The 18,078-nt window shown below is 35.9% G+C and overlaps 1 protein-coding gene and 1 pseudogene across 8 annotated transcripts in view; both read left to right on the top strand.

Annotated features, from left to right (window-relative positions):
* The window catches only part of DLG1 (discs large MAGUK scaffold protein 1), a 268,993-nt gene that overhangs the window by 107,091 nt on the left and 143,824 nt on the right, over positions 1 to 18,078 (top strand). For all 8 annotated transcript variants that reach the window (XM_049628362.1, XM_049628367.1, XM_049628366.1 and 5 more), the window contains exon 5: positions 8,596 to 8,760. In XM_049628362.1, the coding sequence (XP_049484319.1) occupies positions 8,596 to 8,760 (165 nt within the window). The remainder of the gene's footprint in view (positions 1 to 8,595; positions 8,761 to 18,078) is intronic.
* LOC125920624 (anaphase-promoting complex subunit 15-like) lies at positions 16,881 to 18,073 on the top strand (annotated as a pseudogene).

The following is an 18,078-nucleotide window of genomic DNA, read 5'->3' as shown; positions in this document are numbered from 1 at the left end:
CTTCTTCCTCCTTTATGCTCTTCTCATCCCCATTTTGTAATTCTTTTCTAGTACAAGTGTTAAGTAAGTTAGACTTGGACCGCTTGGCTCAGTTTTATGCATTCTTCTGTATTAGCAAACTGGTTTTATATGAAATTTTAATGTTAAACATTTTTCGGTAATTGGTTGAGATCAATCTTTAGATAATAAGAAATACAGGCGAATATTACACAATGTAATGGTGGGCTGGAAAGCTACTTGGAAATACTTTCTCAAGTAATAATTGTAACTCTAGGGTCCCTGTTTTCAATCATTAGTAAAAAATAGAATTCTCCTTTTGGTAGCTATATTTTGTTGTATTAAGCTTCTTTAAAAGGCAACTCTGAGATGAAGAAGAGATTTTTACTGGCTAGAGATAAGAAAAGATATTTGCAGTGGATTAAAGCCAGTCAAGTAGGTGTAATCCATCCATTTATAATAACATTTTATTTTAAAGTTTATATATTTTGAGAGACAGAGAGCAAGTGATAGAGGGCTGGAGAGAGAAGGAGAAAGAATTCCAAGCAGGCTCCGCACTGTCAGCGTGGAGCCTGATTGTGGGGCTCAAAATCACAAACCACAAGATCCTGACCAGAGCCGACGTCAGATGCTTAAATGACTGAGCCACCCAGGTGCCCCTGATGACATTTTAATAATAGTTTTAAAATTAATCTATTCACATACCATAACATTCACCCCTTTAAAGTGTATAGTTTTGTGCACAAGGTTGTATAGCCATCATTACTAACTTCAGAACATTTTCATCACCGAAAAAAAAAACTCTGTACCTACCAGCAGTTTGTTCCTATTTCATCCTCTCCCAGTCTTTGAAAATCACTTATCAAGTTCTATGAACTTGCCTATTCTGAACGTCTCATATAAACGGAGTTATACAGCCTATGGTTTTTGTTTCCAGCTTTTTTCACTTAGTGTACTTTCAAAGTTTCATGTTGTAGGATATGTAAATATGAATAATATTCCATTGTATGAATATACCACATTTTGTTTATCCATTTATAAATTGATAGACATTTGGGTTGTTTCCACTTTGGGGCTGTTATGAATAATAATACTATGAATATTGGTGTACAAGTTTTTGTGTGGGTGCACCTTTGCAGTTCTCTTGGATAGTATAGTAAGAGTGAAATTACTCAGTCACATGGTAACTCTTTTTACCTTTTGAGGAATTGCCAAACTGTTTTCTGGAATGGCTATACTATTTTATTCCTCCTCCCTCTCCCTGCCCAGCACTGAGGATTCTCATTTCTCCATATCCTTACCAAAATGTATTATATTTTCAGTCTTTTTTATTATGACCATCCTAGTAGATATGAAGTGATAACTCATTGTGGTTTTGGTTTGCATTTTTGTAATAACAAATGATGGTTGAGCTTTTTTTGTGTGTACTTACTGGCTATTTATATATCTTTGGAGAAGTGTCTGTTTAAATCCTTTGCCCATTTTAAAATTGAGTTGTCTTTTTATTGTTGAGCTGTAAGGATTCATTATGTATTCAGGAGACTTATCAGATACACTATGTATTCTAGATAGTGTTACCAAAAAATGATGTGCAAATATTTTCACCCATACTGTGGGTTTTCACTTTTTTGATAGTGCTCTTTGGTGAACAAAAGTTTTTCATTTATATTGAATCAAATTTACCTGTTTTTTTTCCTTTGGTTTCTTGTGATTTAGATATTGTAAGTAGGAAACATTGCCGAATCCAAGGTTATAAAGATGTATACTTATGTTTTCTTCTAGGAGTTTTATGTTTTAGCTCTTATATTTAGGTCTTGATCCATTTTGAATTAGTTTTTGTACATAGTGTTAGAGGTCTTATTTAATTACTTTCCTTCCAGTTGTTTCAGCATCATTTGTTGAAACGACTGTTCTTTCCCCCATTAAATTCTCTTGGCACCCATGTTGACTATAAACATAGTGGTATGTTTCTCCACTTTTAATTCTGCTCCCTTGATACATGTCTATCCTTACACCAGTATCACCATCTTGACTAATATAGCTTTGTAGATTGTCTTGAAATGGGGATGCGTGGGTCCTCTACTTTGCTTTTCTGTGTAAAGATTGTTTTAACTATTCTGGGTCTTATGCAACCCCATCTGAATATTAGGATCAGCCTGTCATTTGCTGAAAAAAAGCCAAATGCGATTTTGACCAGTAGTGCATTCAATAATATCTAAAAACCTCTTCATTGCTTTAAGAGGGTGATAGGGAACCAGTTTTATTTTTTTTAATCTGTCTTTAAAACTGGTAAGTTCATGTGTGAACCATACCAATAGGTAACTAAGTAGTAGGTGAAGGGAAATATTTTTTATATATGTATACCATTTAATACATGAAAATGAAATAGTAGAATTAGATTGTTACCATTTTGCAGCCCCCAGTGAATGAATTGATTTAGGCATTGAATATCAAGGCCTGCTAACATCACAAAAAGACATAACCAGACATTATGTGCTTCTTAATAAGAGGACACAGTACCAACTGTAGTCTTGCCAAAAGGATTAAACATGAGACTGATCAGGTTATTGCATTTAGCTGCCACTTTGCAGGAAATACAGAAGCCAGAGGACCACATTGAATGGTTCCATGAGTATAGAGTGATTTTTACTGGGAAACCCCAGTTTATTATTTTTTAATGTATTTTTTATTTTTAATATAATTTGTCAAATTGGCTAACATACAGTGTGTAAAGTGTGCTCTTGCTTTTGCGGGTAGATTCTTGTGGTTCATCGCTTATATACAACACCTAGTGCTCATCCCAACAAGTGCCCTCCTCAATGCCCATTACCTGTTTTCCTCTCTCCCCCACCTCCCCATCCACCCTCAGTTTGTTCTCTGTATTTAAGAGTCTCCTATGGTTTGCCTCCCTCCTTCTCTGTTTGTGTTTTTTTCAAACCCTTCCCTTCCCCCATGGTCTTCTGTTAAGTTTCTCAAGATCACATATGAGTGAAAACATATGATACCTGTCTTTCTCTGACTGACTTATTTTACTTAGCATAATACCTTCCAGTTCTATACACATTGCTGCAAATGACATGATGTCATTCTTTCTCATTGCCAAGTAGTATTCCATTGTATATATCAACCACATCTTCTTTATCCGTTCGTCAGTTGATGGACATTTAGACTCTTTCCATAATTTGGCTATTATTGAAAGCGCTGCTATAAACATTGGTGTACATATGCCCTATGAATCAGCACTCCTGTATGCTTGGATAAATTCCTAGTAGTGCTGTTGCTGGGTCATAGGGTAGTTCTATTTTTAATTTTTTGAGGAACCTCCACAATGTTTTCCAGAGCAGCTGTAACCAGCTTGCATTCCCACCAACAGTGCAAGAGGGTTCCTGTTTCTCCACATCCTCGCCAGCATCTGTTGTTTCCTAAGTTGTTAACTTTAGCCACTCTGACTGGTGTGAGGTGGTATCTCAGTGTGGTTTTGGTTTGTACTTCCCTGATAGTGAGTGATGTTGAGCATCTTTTCACATGTCTGTTGGCCATCTGGATGTCTTCTTTGGAAAAGTGTCTATTCATGTCTCTGCCCATTTCTTCACTGGATTATTTATTTTTTGGGTGTTGAGTTTGGTAAGTTCTTTATAGATTTTTGGATACTAACCCTTTATCCAATATGTCATTTGCAAATATCTCCCATTCTGTCGGTTGCCTTTTAGTTTTGTTGATTGTTTCCTTTGCAGTGCAGAAGTTTTTATTTGGATGAGGTCCCAGTAGTTCATTTTTGCTTTTAATTCCCTTGCCTTTGGAGATGTGTCGAGCAAGAAATTGCTGTGGCTGGGGTCAAAGAGGTTGTTGCCTGATTTCTCCTCTAGGGTTTTGATGGTTTCCTGTCTCATGTTTAGGTCTTTCATCCATTTTATTTTTGTGTGTGATATAAGAAAGTGGTCTAGTTTCATTCTTCTGCATGTTGCTGTCCAGTTCTCCCAGCATCATTTGCTAAAGAGATGGTCTTTTTTCCATTGGATACTCTTTCCTGCTTTGTCAGAGATTAGTTGGCCATACATTTGTGGGTCCAATTCTGAGTTCTCTATTCCATTGGTCTATGTGTCTGTTTTTGTGCCAATACCATGCTTTCTTGATTATTACAGCTTTGTAGTAGAAGCTAAAGTCTAGGATTGTGATGCCTCCTGCTGTGGTTTTCTTTTTCAATATTACTTTGGCTATTTGGGGTCTTTTGTGGTTCCATACAAATTTTAGGATTGTTTGTTCTAGCTTGGAGAAGAATGCTGGTGCAATTTTGATTGGGATTGCATTGAATGTGTAGATTGCTTTGGGTAGTATTGACATTTTAACAATATTTATTCTTCCAATCCGTGAGCATGGAATGTTTTTCTGTTTCTTTGTGTCTTCTTCAATTTCCTTCATAAGTTTTCTATAGTTTTCAGCATACAGATCTTTTATATCTTTGGTTAGGCTTATTCCTAGGTATTTTATGGTTCTTGGTGCAATTATAAATGGGATCAATTTCTTGATTTCTCTTTCTTTTGCTTCATTATTGATGTATAGAAGTGCAACCGATTTCTGTACCTTGATTTTGTACTCTGCGACTTTGCTGAATTCTTGTATCAGTTCTAGCAGACTTTTGGTGGAATCTTTCGGGTTTTCTGTGTAGAGTATCACGTCTTCTGCAAAAAGTGAAAGTTTAACTTCTTCTTGGCCAATTTTGATGCCTTTATTTCATTTTGTTGTCTGATTGCTGATGCTAGGACTTCCAACATTATGTTAAACAACAGCGGTGAGAGTGGAAATCCCTGTTGTGTTCCTGATCTCAGGGGGAAACTTCTCAGTTTTTCCCCATTGAGGATGATATTAGCTATGGGCTCTTCATATATGACTTTTATGATGTTTAGGTATGCTCCTTCTATCCCAACTTTCTTGAGGGTTTTTATTAAGAAGGGATGCTGTATTTTGTCAAATGCTTTTTCTACATCTATTGACGGGATCATATGATCCCGTCATATGATCTTTTGATCATACGATCCCATCATATGATCTTTTGATCATACGATCCCGTCATATGATCTTTTGATCATATGATCCCGTCATATGATCTTTTGATCATATGATCATATGATCTTTTAACTTTGTTAAAGTATATTTATAACTTCAGCCTCACATTGATGTATCACATTGATTGGTTTGCAAATATCGACCCAGCCCTACAGCCCAGGAATGAATCCCACTTGATCATGGTGAATAACTATTTTAATATGTTGTTGAATTCAATTTGCTAGTATCTTGTTGAGAATTTTTGCATCCATGTTCATCAGGGATATTGACCTGTAATTCTCCTTTTTTTGTGGGGTCTCTGTGTGGTTTGGGAATCAAGGTAATGCTGGCTTCATAGAATAAGTCAGGAAGTTTTCCTTCCGTTTCTATTTTTTGGAACAGCTTGAGAAGGGTAGGTATTAACTCTGCTTTAAATGTCTGGTAGAATTCCCCTGGGAAGCCATCCAGTCCAGGACTCTTGTTTGTTGGGAGATTTTTGGTAACTGATTCAATTTCTTCACTAGTGATAGGTCTGTTAAATTTTCTGTTTCTTCCCTTTTGAGTTTTGATAGTGTGTACGTGTCTAGGAAAGTGTCCATTTCTTCCAGGTTGTCCAGTTTGTTGGCATGTAATTTTTCATAGTATTCTCTGATAATTGCTTGTATTTCTGAGGGACTGGTTGTAATAATTCCATTTTCATTCATGATTTTATCTATTTGGGTCCTCTCTCTTTTCTTTTTGAGAAGTCTGGCTAGGGGGTTATCAATTTTGTTTATTTTTTTTGAAAAACCAGCTCTTTGTTTCATTGATCTGTATGGGGTTTTTTGGTGTTTTTTTTTTTTTTTATTATTTTTATTCAATTTCTTCTTTAATTGCCTGTTGACTCATTCATTCTTTAGTAAGATGTTCTTTAACCTCCATGTATTTGGAGGTCTCCCAAACTTTTTCCTGTGGTTGATTTCAAGTTTCATAGCATTGTGATCTGAAAATGTGCATGGTATCATCTCAATATATACACACATTCACAGACATACACACAGAGACATATACACATGAAGATATATATATATGTATATATGTATACACACACATATACACATTGCATATGCATATACATATGATTATACATACATACACATACATAAGTGTAGAATTGCTTTGCTTTAAAATGTTCAAACTGTGTTTGTTAGCTTCAAAACATGCTTTTCTCATTCATTAATCCATGTCTTCAGCTTTTCCTATTAAAATAAGTAGATTTTTACCCATTTTAATATCTACATAATTTTTGTAGAATGACTGTACCAATATTTATTTACCTTTTGTTGTTTTATTGATAAGAAGCTTGTTTCCAATTTTTCTTCATTCCAAACTATACTGTAGTGAACATCTTTCTGCATGTACTCTCTCCCAAGTACATATTAAGTTTTGGAGTACACGTTAAGTATGAAAAGATGATTATGAGGGAGAGCCTGGGGAGAAGGAAAAAAAAGAGAAGATGATAATCAAGTTTCCTTCCGTATAATTGTATCTCCTATTAAGATATAGAAGTACTTAGATTTTGTTTCTGCCCAATTGAGCATTTAAACTGTGTTGGGGTGCCTGGGTGGCTCAGTCAGTTAAGCGTCTGACTTTGGCTCAGGTCATGATCTTGCAGGCTGTGAGTTCGAGCCCTGCATTGGGCTCTGTGCTGACTGACAGCTGAGAGCCTGGACCTGCTTTAGATTCTATGTCTCCTTTTCTCTCTGCCCTACCCCCCCCCCCCCATTCTCTCTCTGTCTGTCATAAATAAATAAATGTTAAAAAAATTTAAACACTGTTAAAATATGTTAAACTTTGTTAAAGTATATTTATAACTTCAGCCTTACTCAGGATAAAGTTAGAGAGTTCTTTTCACTGGTTTTGAAAATAATTTGAGGTTTACATGTAAAAACATTTCTTCTATCATGCTAAATGAACTGGCAAATATTGATGTGAATCTCATTGTTTTCCATGCAATTACCATTTCATAGAAGGATGTTATTTAAAGTGGTGATGTTGGAGGTTGTGCAATAACTTTCAGCAGTCAAATTCATAGTTAAAGGGATTTTTTATATATTTTACAATGCACATGTTTGTGATTCACTGATGTTATATCTAAGATTAGTTTCTAGAGGTGGAATTACCGCTTGTACCGCTTGTTGAAAAGATGATCTTTTCCCTATTGAATAGTCTTGGCACCCTTGTTGAAAATAATTTGATCATTTATGTGAAGGTTTACTTCTGGACTTTTATTCTGTTCCATTGGTCTGTACATTTGTATTTATGCCAGTACCAAACTGTTTTGAATACTGTAGCTTCATAGTAAGTTTTGAAATGAGGAAGTGTGAGTCCTCCAGCTTTATTCTTTTTCATGATTATTTTGGCAGTTCAGGTTCCTTGAGATTCCACATGAATTTTAGAATGGGTTTTTCTCTTTCTGCAAAAAAATGTCATTGGGATTTTGACAGAGATTGTAAATTGCTTTGGGTAATATTGACATCTTAATAATACTAAGTCTTCCAATCTATAAACACAGGATGTGTTTCCATTTTTTTTCTGTCATCTTTAATTTCTTTCAGCAGTATTTTATAGTTTTCATTGTACAAGTAAAGTTTATTCCCAAGTATTTTATTCTTTTTGATGCTATTGTAAATGGAACTTTTTGTAATTTTCTTTTTAGATTATATATAGAAACGCAACTGAATTTTGTGTTGACTTTGTATCCAACTACTTTGCTGAATTCATTAGCTCTAACAGCTTTTTTGCTGAGTCTTTAGGGTTTTCTACATATAACATTATATCATCTGCAGACAGAGATCATTTTACTTCTTCTTTCCAATTTGGGTGCCTTTTATTTTTTTTTCTTGCCTAATTGCTCTGGGTGCAACTTCCAGTACTGTGATGAATTGAGGTGGTAAATTTAACCTAAATTAATCACAGTTTACCATCCCATGTTTTCCCCTGGTAGTTGCAAGACTTCAACAGATTCCAGAGTTCCAGAATAGTTACATCAGACAGTTTCTGCATGTGTAATTGTTGTCTAAGTGGAAAGACAAATTCTTTGTGCTTCCTATTCACCCATCTTCCCAGAATCTGAATTTTTTTTTTTTTTTTTTTTTACGTTTATTTTTGAGACAGAGAGAGAGAGACAGAGCATGAACGGGGGAGGGGCAGACAGAGAGGGAGACACAGAATCGGAAGCAGGCTCCAGACTCTGAGCCATCAGCCCAGAGCCCGACGCGGGGCTCGAACTCACGGTTTGTGAGATCGTGACCTGAGCTGAAGTCGGACACTTAACCAACTGAGCCACCCAGGCGCCCCAGAATCTGAATTATTTTCAATCAAATAATTTTATTAAAATTTGGAATGACTTTAAAATGGAGGCCTATTTCTCTCAGACTTTCTGCATTAAACCATACAGTACACTTTTCATACAGTTAAATATTATTGAGTATTTGGTTAGTTATGAAACCATGATTCAAATTGAACTCACTTTGCCTTTCAGGGCTTTTTCATATTTAATAATTTTTTTTACAGAAATACCGGTATCAGGATGAAGATACACCTCCTCAAGAGCACATATCCCCACAAATCACTAATGAGGTGATAGGTCCGGAACTAGTTCATGTCTCAGAGAAGAACCTGTCAGAAATTGAGAATGTCCATGGATTTGTTTCCCATTCTCATATTTCACCAATAAAGGTAAGATGATGACTTTATTTTGTTGCTATGAATTATATATTACTTTTGTTACTTGTATAGCTAATGCTCAGAAAGAACTATTCTTTTATGTAGAATTTTTACCTCTTATTTCTGGTTTCTTAGTTATAAGAATTTTATAATATTTATTAGCATTCTAAAAACACTTTTAAAGATATATTTTATTAAAAGAATTTATTCAGTGATTCTAAGCCTAAAAATTCCCACAAAGGAAATAACTTATGTTTCAAATATTACTCATTGGAATATTTTAAAAATTTGTTTTAAATGTTAGTATATATTTTAAATGTTATAGACAAAGAGCATTAATACTGGCATTAACTCCCCTCAGAAATAACCACAATCCTAGTTTCTTATAAAGCTCTACCACATATTTAGATTTCTAATCAATATATTGTTTATTTTGCCAATCTTAAATTTTATATAAGTAGCGTATACTGTATATAATCTCAACTTGACTTCTTTTGCTCAATATTATATTCCTAAGATTATTTTTACTGCTCTAGAGTTTTCTTTTATTAACATGCTATAAAAAACATAGGTTATGTATAAATATCTTCGTGGGTAACACCAGATTATTTTCCAAGTGGTTGTATATTTTACCTTTTCAGCAGCAATATTTGAGTTTTAAATGATCCATATTCTCATCAATGCGTGGTGTTATTATTTTTGCCATATTTTGGGCTTGGAATAGTATCTCATTGTAACTTTAATGTTCATTTCTCTGTTTGATAATAAGGTTGAAAATATCGGTCATTTAGGTTTTCTCTTCTGTGATACATAAACTCTCAAGATTTTTGCCTATTTATATGGTCTTGGGTTGTCCTTTCTAATGATTTGTATAAGTTCTGTATATATTCTGGATACTAATCATTTGTTGATTTTATGTATTGTGAATAAGGATAATTTTTTTCCTAGTAAAAATCTTCTGTTTTATAGTTTTCTTTGAGGGATGATTTTGTATTACTGGTTAAAAATTTTAATCTTTGTAGTATCATTTAGATTTTCTATTGATAGTTTTGCTAGGTTATTTTTTTTCTAGGAATTTGTCCATTTCATATTTATTTCAAAATATTATTAATATCCTGTGAGGTTTGTTTTTTTTTTTTTTTTTGTCTATAGCATATTTAAGTGTGGCTCCTTTTTCATTCCTAGTAATTACTTGTGCCTTGTTTTGTTTTTTTCCCCCTTGATCATTCTTGCCAAAAGATGGTCTTGTCAAAGATTCATCTCTTTTTAAAAACTCTTGTGTTCTTGGGGCACCTGGGTGGCTCAGTCGGTTAAGCCTCTGACTTCAGCTCAGGTCATGGTCTCACAGTTTGTGCATTCTAGCCCCACATTGGGCTCCTGTGCTGAGAGCTGCTTCAGATTCTGTGTCTCCTTCTCTCTCTCTCTCTGCCCCTCCCCCACCTCTTAAAAATAAAAATAAACATTAAAAAAAATCTTTTTAAATCTTGTATTCTTCCCCCATGTGCTGCTATCCCCACCCTCCTTGTTTTCATACACACATATACCTACATAATACACACGTTCATGTACATCTATAAATATAAATGTGTGGATAGCCTGCATATAAATTACAGATTTTGTTTGGTAAGGAGCAGTCTGATCTTCCCTTGGGAGACTAAATGAGAGATACAAAGAAGAAAAAATCGGTTGGCTATTAGTGACATAGACAATTCTCCTTTTATCTTTTCCCCTTTCTCCTCTTACCATGATTATTTTTTTCTCTTCTACTTTCTTTGGGTTTATTTTTTTCTCCCTAGTTTCTTAAGTTGGTTGCTTATTGTTAATAGTATCAGTATTTGAGTTTGTAAAATTTCCCTTAAATATCACTTTAGCTGTATCCCACAAGTTTTAACATGTAAATTTTTTTTTATTATTGTAACATTCCCTTTATTTATTTATTTATTTACTTACTTATTTTTGCCCCATGAATTATTTAGAGGTATGTTGCTTAATTTTTAAACATACTGATACAGTCAGGGTGGTCCAAAAATCCAGAAGGGGGTTCCTGCAGGACCAGCCAAAAGGGTACTTGGCTTTGTGCAGGATAAAAATCAAACAGGAGCTGGAGAAAGTGAAAGCAGAGTTTACTGAGTAGCATAAGTGACAGGTAAAGAATAGTAGATGGAATGTCTGTGAGACTCCGAAAGGAAAGGAGAATGAGTGTCTTTGTTGCTTGGGGCCTGGGGTTTGTATTGTAAAGGGGTCCAGGATATGTGTTCCTTCAGGAATCCAGCGGAGGGTCTAATCAGAGGCAAATGTCAGGTGAGTAATAGGTTTTGTTTTATAAATCATGAAAGGTAGAGGGTATTTATGCTAGCTAGTGTCAGCCAAGGCTTTTTAAAAGCTAACATCCCGGAACGTGTTTGGGATCTGACTCTTCTTAGGTGTTATCAGGTGTTTGGGGGGCCTAGGACAAAACCCAGAGAATGGTGAACTTTCTTGTTTCCTCCTTGGAGTGGGAACTTAGTGTCTCTGGTTTTTACTCAGGTGCAAAATATCGAACACGAGTAAATGGGGGCTCCAGTAGAAAAACAGCAGAAATGGAACCTTTCTAAAATGTAGTTCCTTCAGCTTCTCTATCTCAATAGGAGACATTTATTCCTTTCATATCTTACATTAGGTTATATTTTCTCATGTCCAATTTCCATCTGTTTCTCTTCCTTTAATGGTTATCCTAGAAATTTTAATACACATTTTTTTTTAATTTTTTTTTTTAACGTTTATTTATTTTTGAGACAGGGAGAGACAGAGCATGAACGGGGGAGGGTCAGAGAGAGAGAGAGACACAGAATCTGAAACAGGCTCCAGGCTCTGAGCAGTCAGCACAGAGCCGGACGCGGGGCTCGAACTCACATACCGCGAGATCGTGACCTGAGCCAAAGTCGGACGCCCAACCGACTGAGCCACCCAGGCGCCCCTTAATACACATTTTTAACTTACAAAAATCTCAAGTCAAGAAATCTCTTCTATCCTCATTCTGAATAACATAACTTTAGAACACTTGAATTGGAAGCACTGTGTCCTGCTTTATATGCTGTTCTTGTCAGTCTATGCCTAGTTTCTGTTGCCTGAATTAATATAACCTATTACTTTAGTCAAAAAATTCTCCCAGGTAGGTATAATTCTTTGTTTCTGATATTTTGAATATCTGGTCATTCTGATTGTTATAAACTATGCAAAGCCGGTTTGCACACACTCAACTCCTCAGTCTTGGTAAGTGTTTTGGTAGTTACTTCTGTATATATGCAGATTCTGATAGAGGCATGGGCAGTGAGCGTCCCACCCCCTTTTTAAAAGTTAAATATAAACAAACTGATGAACATTAAAGAATACGTGGAAAGCCCTCACAGTTGACCCTGGGCATTGCTAAACTAAATGTAAGATTGAGTGCACCTATAGCTAGTAGAGGACTAGCAGAAGTGAACTTTCTCATTGACTGTTGTGTAAATTTTTGAAAACTTTTAAATAAAGTTGATTATATGATTTTGGAAAAATATCACCTGCTAGAATATTAGTTTTGATTATTAAATAATACACATTTAACATTTATTAAACATCTATGTTAGTAACTGTTAGATTTCAGTGATTAGTATTTTTTATGGAGAGATATAACAATATATAACATGAGAAAATAAAGAGAAAAATTAAATGTTTGGAGGTGTCTGAAAAAAGAAAATTGACTTTGGATAAAGTGTTGAAGGGTGTGCACAAGATGCCAATTCAGAGGAGAAGGCAGTTACTGGGGAAAATAAGTACAGTAGCAGGGTGATAATCAGGGTAAAAATACAGGAAGGTTCATGATACTGTAGCTTAGGGAACTTATTCGGAAATGAGTGTAAGGTGTGAAGGGCCTCAATCCAGAGCTGATGAGTGGCCTTATGAGGGGTTTGCCACCATAACATGTGCTATGAAATAATCTATTAGGTTCTTGCAGTGCTGGTGCTGATTCTTATTACTGAAATAATGAATGAAATAAGATAGTGATTGAAAGTTACTTTATTCAGGCCTTATTTAACCTGAAGGTAATTATGATTTAAGACTCTGAAAGGGAAACTTTCTTGCCAGTCCTGGGCAGTTTGAAGGAAGAAATTGTCAGTATAATGGTGAAAATGGAAGAAAAAGACATAGTGGATAAATTTTTGTGGTGTATAAGAATCTTTTTAAACAGTTATAAATATAATAGTATATCATAATAAGAACAGTGTCAAGATTCCTAAAACAGAAAATGAGCTGAGAATTAGGAAAAATGGTAAACAGTAAATTGAATAAATAAAAGTCCAGCCTGTTTCAAAATATATTTAAGTCAGGATGAAGTGACAAGGAGGGCAGTAGGTACATGGAGGCAGCTTGGTATGGGATGTTGCACTGATCACTGAGGGAATTATATTTGGCTTTGTTGTCAATGACGAGGAAACTTATGTTCAAATCAATATGTGCAAAAGTAAACATAGTTAAGCAGGACTTGAAATTGAAGATAGAACAGTGTGTTAGCAGGTAATTATTTTAAATAAGTATATCTCCTAGCCTGGATACATTTCATCCAGTAGTACTGAGAACAGTATCAAATGAAATCACTAGCAGTAGTTGGTAGTTTTTCCAATGTGAGAAGTGAGGGTAACAGAAAAGATAGTCATAAGCAAATATATGCCTATTAAACTAGTACAGGAATAGAATCTTTCCCATTTTGAGTATATTATGCATACCTTTTGAAATGAGTTTTGTTTTCACATCTCTGGAATATATTAAAATGTTGTTGAATTTTATCTTCTCTTTTTTGGATGGCCCTGATGTATTAAGGTAAGCTTATGGTTTGCATACAGTTTGACCACAAGATGGTGCTCAGACAGAAGGTATTGGTATATGATCAGAGTTTTTCTAAGCAAATAATCCATCTGTGTCATCAGTCTTCTCAGCTTAGTCTTGTCCTAGAAGAAAACATAGGCAGTAATCTCCTTGACATAGGTCTCAGTGATGATTTTTTGAAAATGACACCATAAGCAAAAGAAACAAAAGCAAAAATAAACTAAATGGGATTATATCAAGCTAAAAAGCTTTCTGCTCAGCAAAGGAAGCCATGCCACCAAGATGAAAAGGCATACTACTGAATGGGAGAAAATAATGGCAAATCATGGATAATTAATGGATAAGGAGCCATATCCAAAATACGTAAGGAACTCCTACAACTCAATAGCAAAAAAACAAAAAAAACAAAAAAAACTGATTAAAAAATGCCAGAAGATCTGAATATTCATTTTTTCCGAAGAAGACCTTGGATAGCCAACAGGTACATGAAAACATAGATACCCAACATCATTAATCATCAGGGAAATGCAAGTCAAAACCACAGTGAGATATTACCTCACACCTTTTAGAATGACTGTTAACAAAAGGACAAGAAATAATAAGTGTTGGCAAGAAACCCTCATGTACTGTTGGTGGGAATGCAAATTGGTAAAACCATTATAGAAAATAGTATGGAAGTTCATCAGAAAATTAAAAATAAAACTACCATATGATTCAGCAGATCTGCTTCTGTGTATTTATTTGAAGAAAATGAAAACACTAATTCAAAAAGATACATGCACCCCCATGTTCATTGCAGCATTATTTATAGTAGCCAAGATATGGAAACAACCTAAGTATCCATCAGTGGAAGAGTGGTTGAAGAAAACATGGTACATGTGGTCAAAGAGAATGAAATTTTGCCTTTTGTGACAACATGGTTTGACTTTGAGGGCACTATGCTAATAAGTCAGAGAAAGACAAAAACCAGTGATCTCTGTTATAATATGGACAAAAGATTGGTGGTTATAAGACACAGGGAAATGGGAGAAGTAGGTGAACTGTGTGTTTTTTGTTCTGTTTAAAAAATTATTTAAAGTCTTCTCTTAGTACAGTTGTACATTTTGAAATTTAATAGGCCAGATCATAAAGATAAAAGTGTAAGGAAAATACCTATTATGTAGCATTTACAGTATATTAGCTTTGCAGTTACTTAGTAATTTATTTATTTATTTAGTATTTTTGAGTTTTAATATTGTTTTTCCTCTCAACCTCTTACATTTTTTACTGAGATTATTTAATCCTTGCTTTTGTTACTATACCTGAAGACTTGTGAGTTTATTTTTTGAACTTGGAATGGTGAGCAAATTGAGGGCCTACTTATTCTGTATATATTTCTGAATGGTCCTTACTTTCATTTCATGTTATGAAATAAATTTCTCACAGTCATAAGTTTTTCAAAATCATATTTTAGGTTATGTAATAATCCGCTAAGTGGATATATTCAGTTTACTTAAGCTTTATTGTTTAGAGTTCTATTATAGTTAATATTATCATCATTTTTTGACTAAAAGTAAACTACAGAAAAAAGAATGTTAAAATCATATTTAAATGTTAATAGTTATTCAGTGATTTTGACATTGTGTATTTTTTTAATTCATTATTTTAAATAGACTTTCCAGGTTCCCTAATGATTGCTTAAATTTTGTTTTAATGGAATAGAGTTTATTTTCAACTCTGCTATATGAGTAGGGCTATTCTAAAGCAGAAATCAGTGAGGAATTGGTCACCTTTGATCTCCCAATCAAATCCTATGAAATCAGTTGTGATTTAGGTACACATAGGTTTTGTATGCATGTATTGACTACTGGGCAATGGATGAGATGATCCTAGATTTTTGTAGCTTAGATAACAGGTCAGTTTCATAAAGAAGCCCTTCCAAATCTCATAGTTGCTTTGTTAATATCAATGGATTTGAAAATCCATGCATTGAAAAGTACTTTTCCCAGTACTTAAAGGATATATGAGATGGAATGTGTGACCTATCACCTTTAGATTATTTTTGAGCTGTTTGGCTCCCTAGGATAGGAATTCTATGTACACAAATGGCTTACTGTTCATTGTTTGTATTATAATTGTTTGCACTGTAAGTAGGAAATTTGCATTAAGCATTTGTGTACAAAATCCTATCCAGCGGCGCCTGGGTGGCTCAGTCAGTTAAGCGTCCAACTCTTGATTTCGCCTCAGGTCATGATTTCATGTTTCATGAGTTCAAGCCACTCATCGGGCTTTGTGCTGACAGTGCAGAGCCTGCTTGGGATATTCTCTCTCTCTCTCTCTCTCTCTCTCTCTCTCTCTACCTCTCTTACCACCTCTCCCCTGTTCTTGCGTGAGTGCACGTGTTTTCTCTCTCTCTCTCAAAATAAATAAATAAACTTAAAATCCTTATCCATGCCAATCCAGAATAACAGAATCTACATCAATTCTAGTGCTTCCCTCCCCATCTCAGGTTTTTATCAGACCTGGATCATCATGGCACGTAATTTAGGGCCAAACCAATTACTGGAGCATTCGTTGAAATCATACTAACTAGTTGTTTATTAAGTACCTGGTCAATATTACTACTATTTTTTTGTTATTTTTCTGGTTTTTTTCTTAAGGAAGTTTTACTTTTTTCCTACACTTAGTTCTCTGTTTACTCTTAGTGTTTTCCTCTCTTCCCCTACCCCCAAATGGTTAGAACCATTCTGTCTAGGGCCACAAAATTGCCAGCTACTATCTGCAGAGTCCTTGGGAAGAAGACCAAACTTTGTGCTATAATCTCTATCACAAAGCATCTTAAGTCTCAAAAGTCCCACATGACTCTCAACCCTTATTGGGCATGTATCTGTATTTTTGGAGATGGAATTGTAGAGTATTAGTATCTTTGCTTGCTGAATTAGGGTTTGCAATGGATCTGGAGGTTATAGTTTGCCAATACTACTTTCCATTAGGCTGCATTTAGTTGGTGCTGGTAAGCACACAGTAAGCAAGATTTTGTCAGTCCACATCTGAAAAAGTGTATGGCTGAGGTTAGGACTTGTGATGAGTTTATAGCAACCTAAAAATTAAATTATTCTATCATTAGTATATTATCAAGCAGTACTTTTATTCATCTATTGTTTTTAAATGACCACATATTACATACTAGTATAGCAGTGTTAGAAGGACAGACTTAGGAACCCGTGGTTCTCAAACTTCAGGTTGCTTAAAAGTCACTTAGGGGGCTTTTGGAGCCTCGGTCTCTTGCCTCATATTTACTGGTTGTAAGAATGGGTGTTGTGTCAGTGACACAGGCCGGGAAGCTGAGGTTCACAGAAGTACAGCGGCTGGCCCAGGATTGGTCAAATGAATTAGGGCAAAATTAGAACTAGACATGAGGAAACTGAAGCTCAGAGAGGTTAAGTCACTTGGCCGAGGTCAAACAGCTAGTAAGTGGTGGAGCCAGGATTCAAACCCAGGTCTGTCTGATTCCCACAAGGAAGAGCTATTTCCCTGCTACCTTCTACTCCATCCCATCACCTAATCAAACTAACCGAATAACTAAAACCAAATACATCTGAAAGCTGGATTCACCTGGCCCTTTACCTCAGTCTAGGAGCTATATCCACCTTGTTTTCCTCACTCCCTCACTCTTCCCCTGTGTGACTGAGACACTGTGGTTTAATCTGGGTTGACCCTGCCTGGAGGAGACAGAGCTGCAGCAGCAAGAACAACAGCATCAGGCCTGGCTCCAGAGCATTGCAGAGAAAGACAATCTGGTACCTATCAGCAAGCCGGCCTCAGAGCACTATGACGACGAGGAAGAGGAGGATGAAGATGAGGAGGGTAGTGAAGAGGACTCAGAGGTTGATGAGGACATGCAGGACATGGATGAGATGAATAACTACAATGAGTCACCTGATGATGGAGAGGTCAGTGAGGTGGACATAGAAGGCAATGAACAGGATCAGGACCAGTGGATGATCTAGGTAGACCAGGCAGGGTGGCCTCAGGGAAATTCTAGGCCATGCCAATTTACCCTGCACCCCCTGCAGAACCAGCGGATTGCCCCAGTGCCTGAAAGCTCACCCTTGGGTATCTCTTCAGCTGCTGCCAAGAACTGGTTGGTCTCCTTGGCCCCTCCTAGGCCATCACTTTGCCCTTGAATCTCCAGAGCCTGAGCCCACCCCACCTTTCTGCCCATTACTTCACCCCTTGGTTGCCGAGTATAGTCTCTTTCTAACTCCCATTAATAAAGACACAGGGGGGCGCCTGGGTGGCTCGGTCGGTTAAGCATCCGACTTCGGCTCAGGTCATGATCTCACGGTCTGTGAGTTTGAGCCCCGCGTCGGGCTCTGTGCTGACCGCTCAGAGCCTGGAGCCTGTTTCAGATTCTGTGTCTCCCTCTCTCTCTGCCCCTCCCCTGTTCATGCTCTGTCTCTCTCTGTCTCAAAAATAAATAAACGTTTAAAAAAAAAAAAAAAGACA

The sequence above is a fragment of the Panthera uncia genome, chromosome C2 (genome assembly GCF_023721935.1).
Source record: "Panthera uncia isolate 11264 chromosome C2, Puncia_PCG_1.0, whole genome shotgun sequence".
Classification (NCBI taxonomy): Eukaryota; Metazoa; Chordata; class Mammalia; order Carnivora; family Felidae; genus Panthera; species Panthera uncia.
Note: the sequence above shows the minus strand (reverse complement) of the source record. Positions and strands in the feature narration are given on the sequence as shown.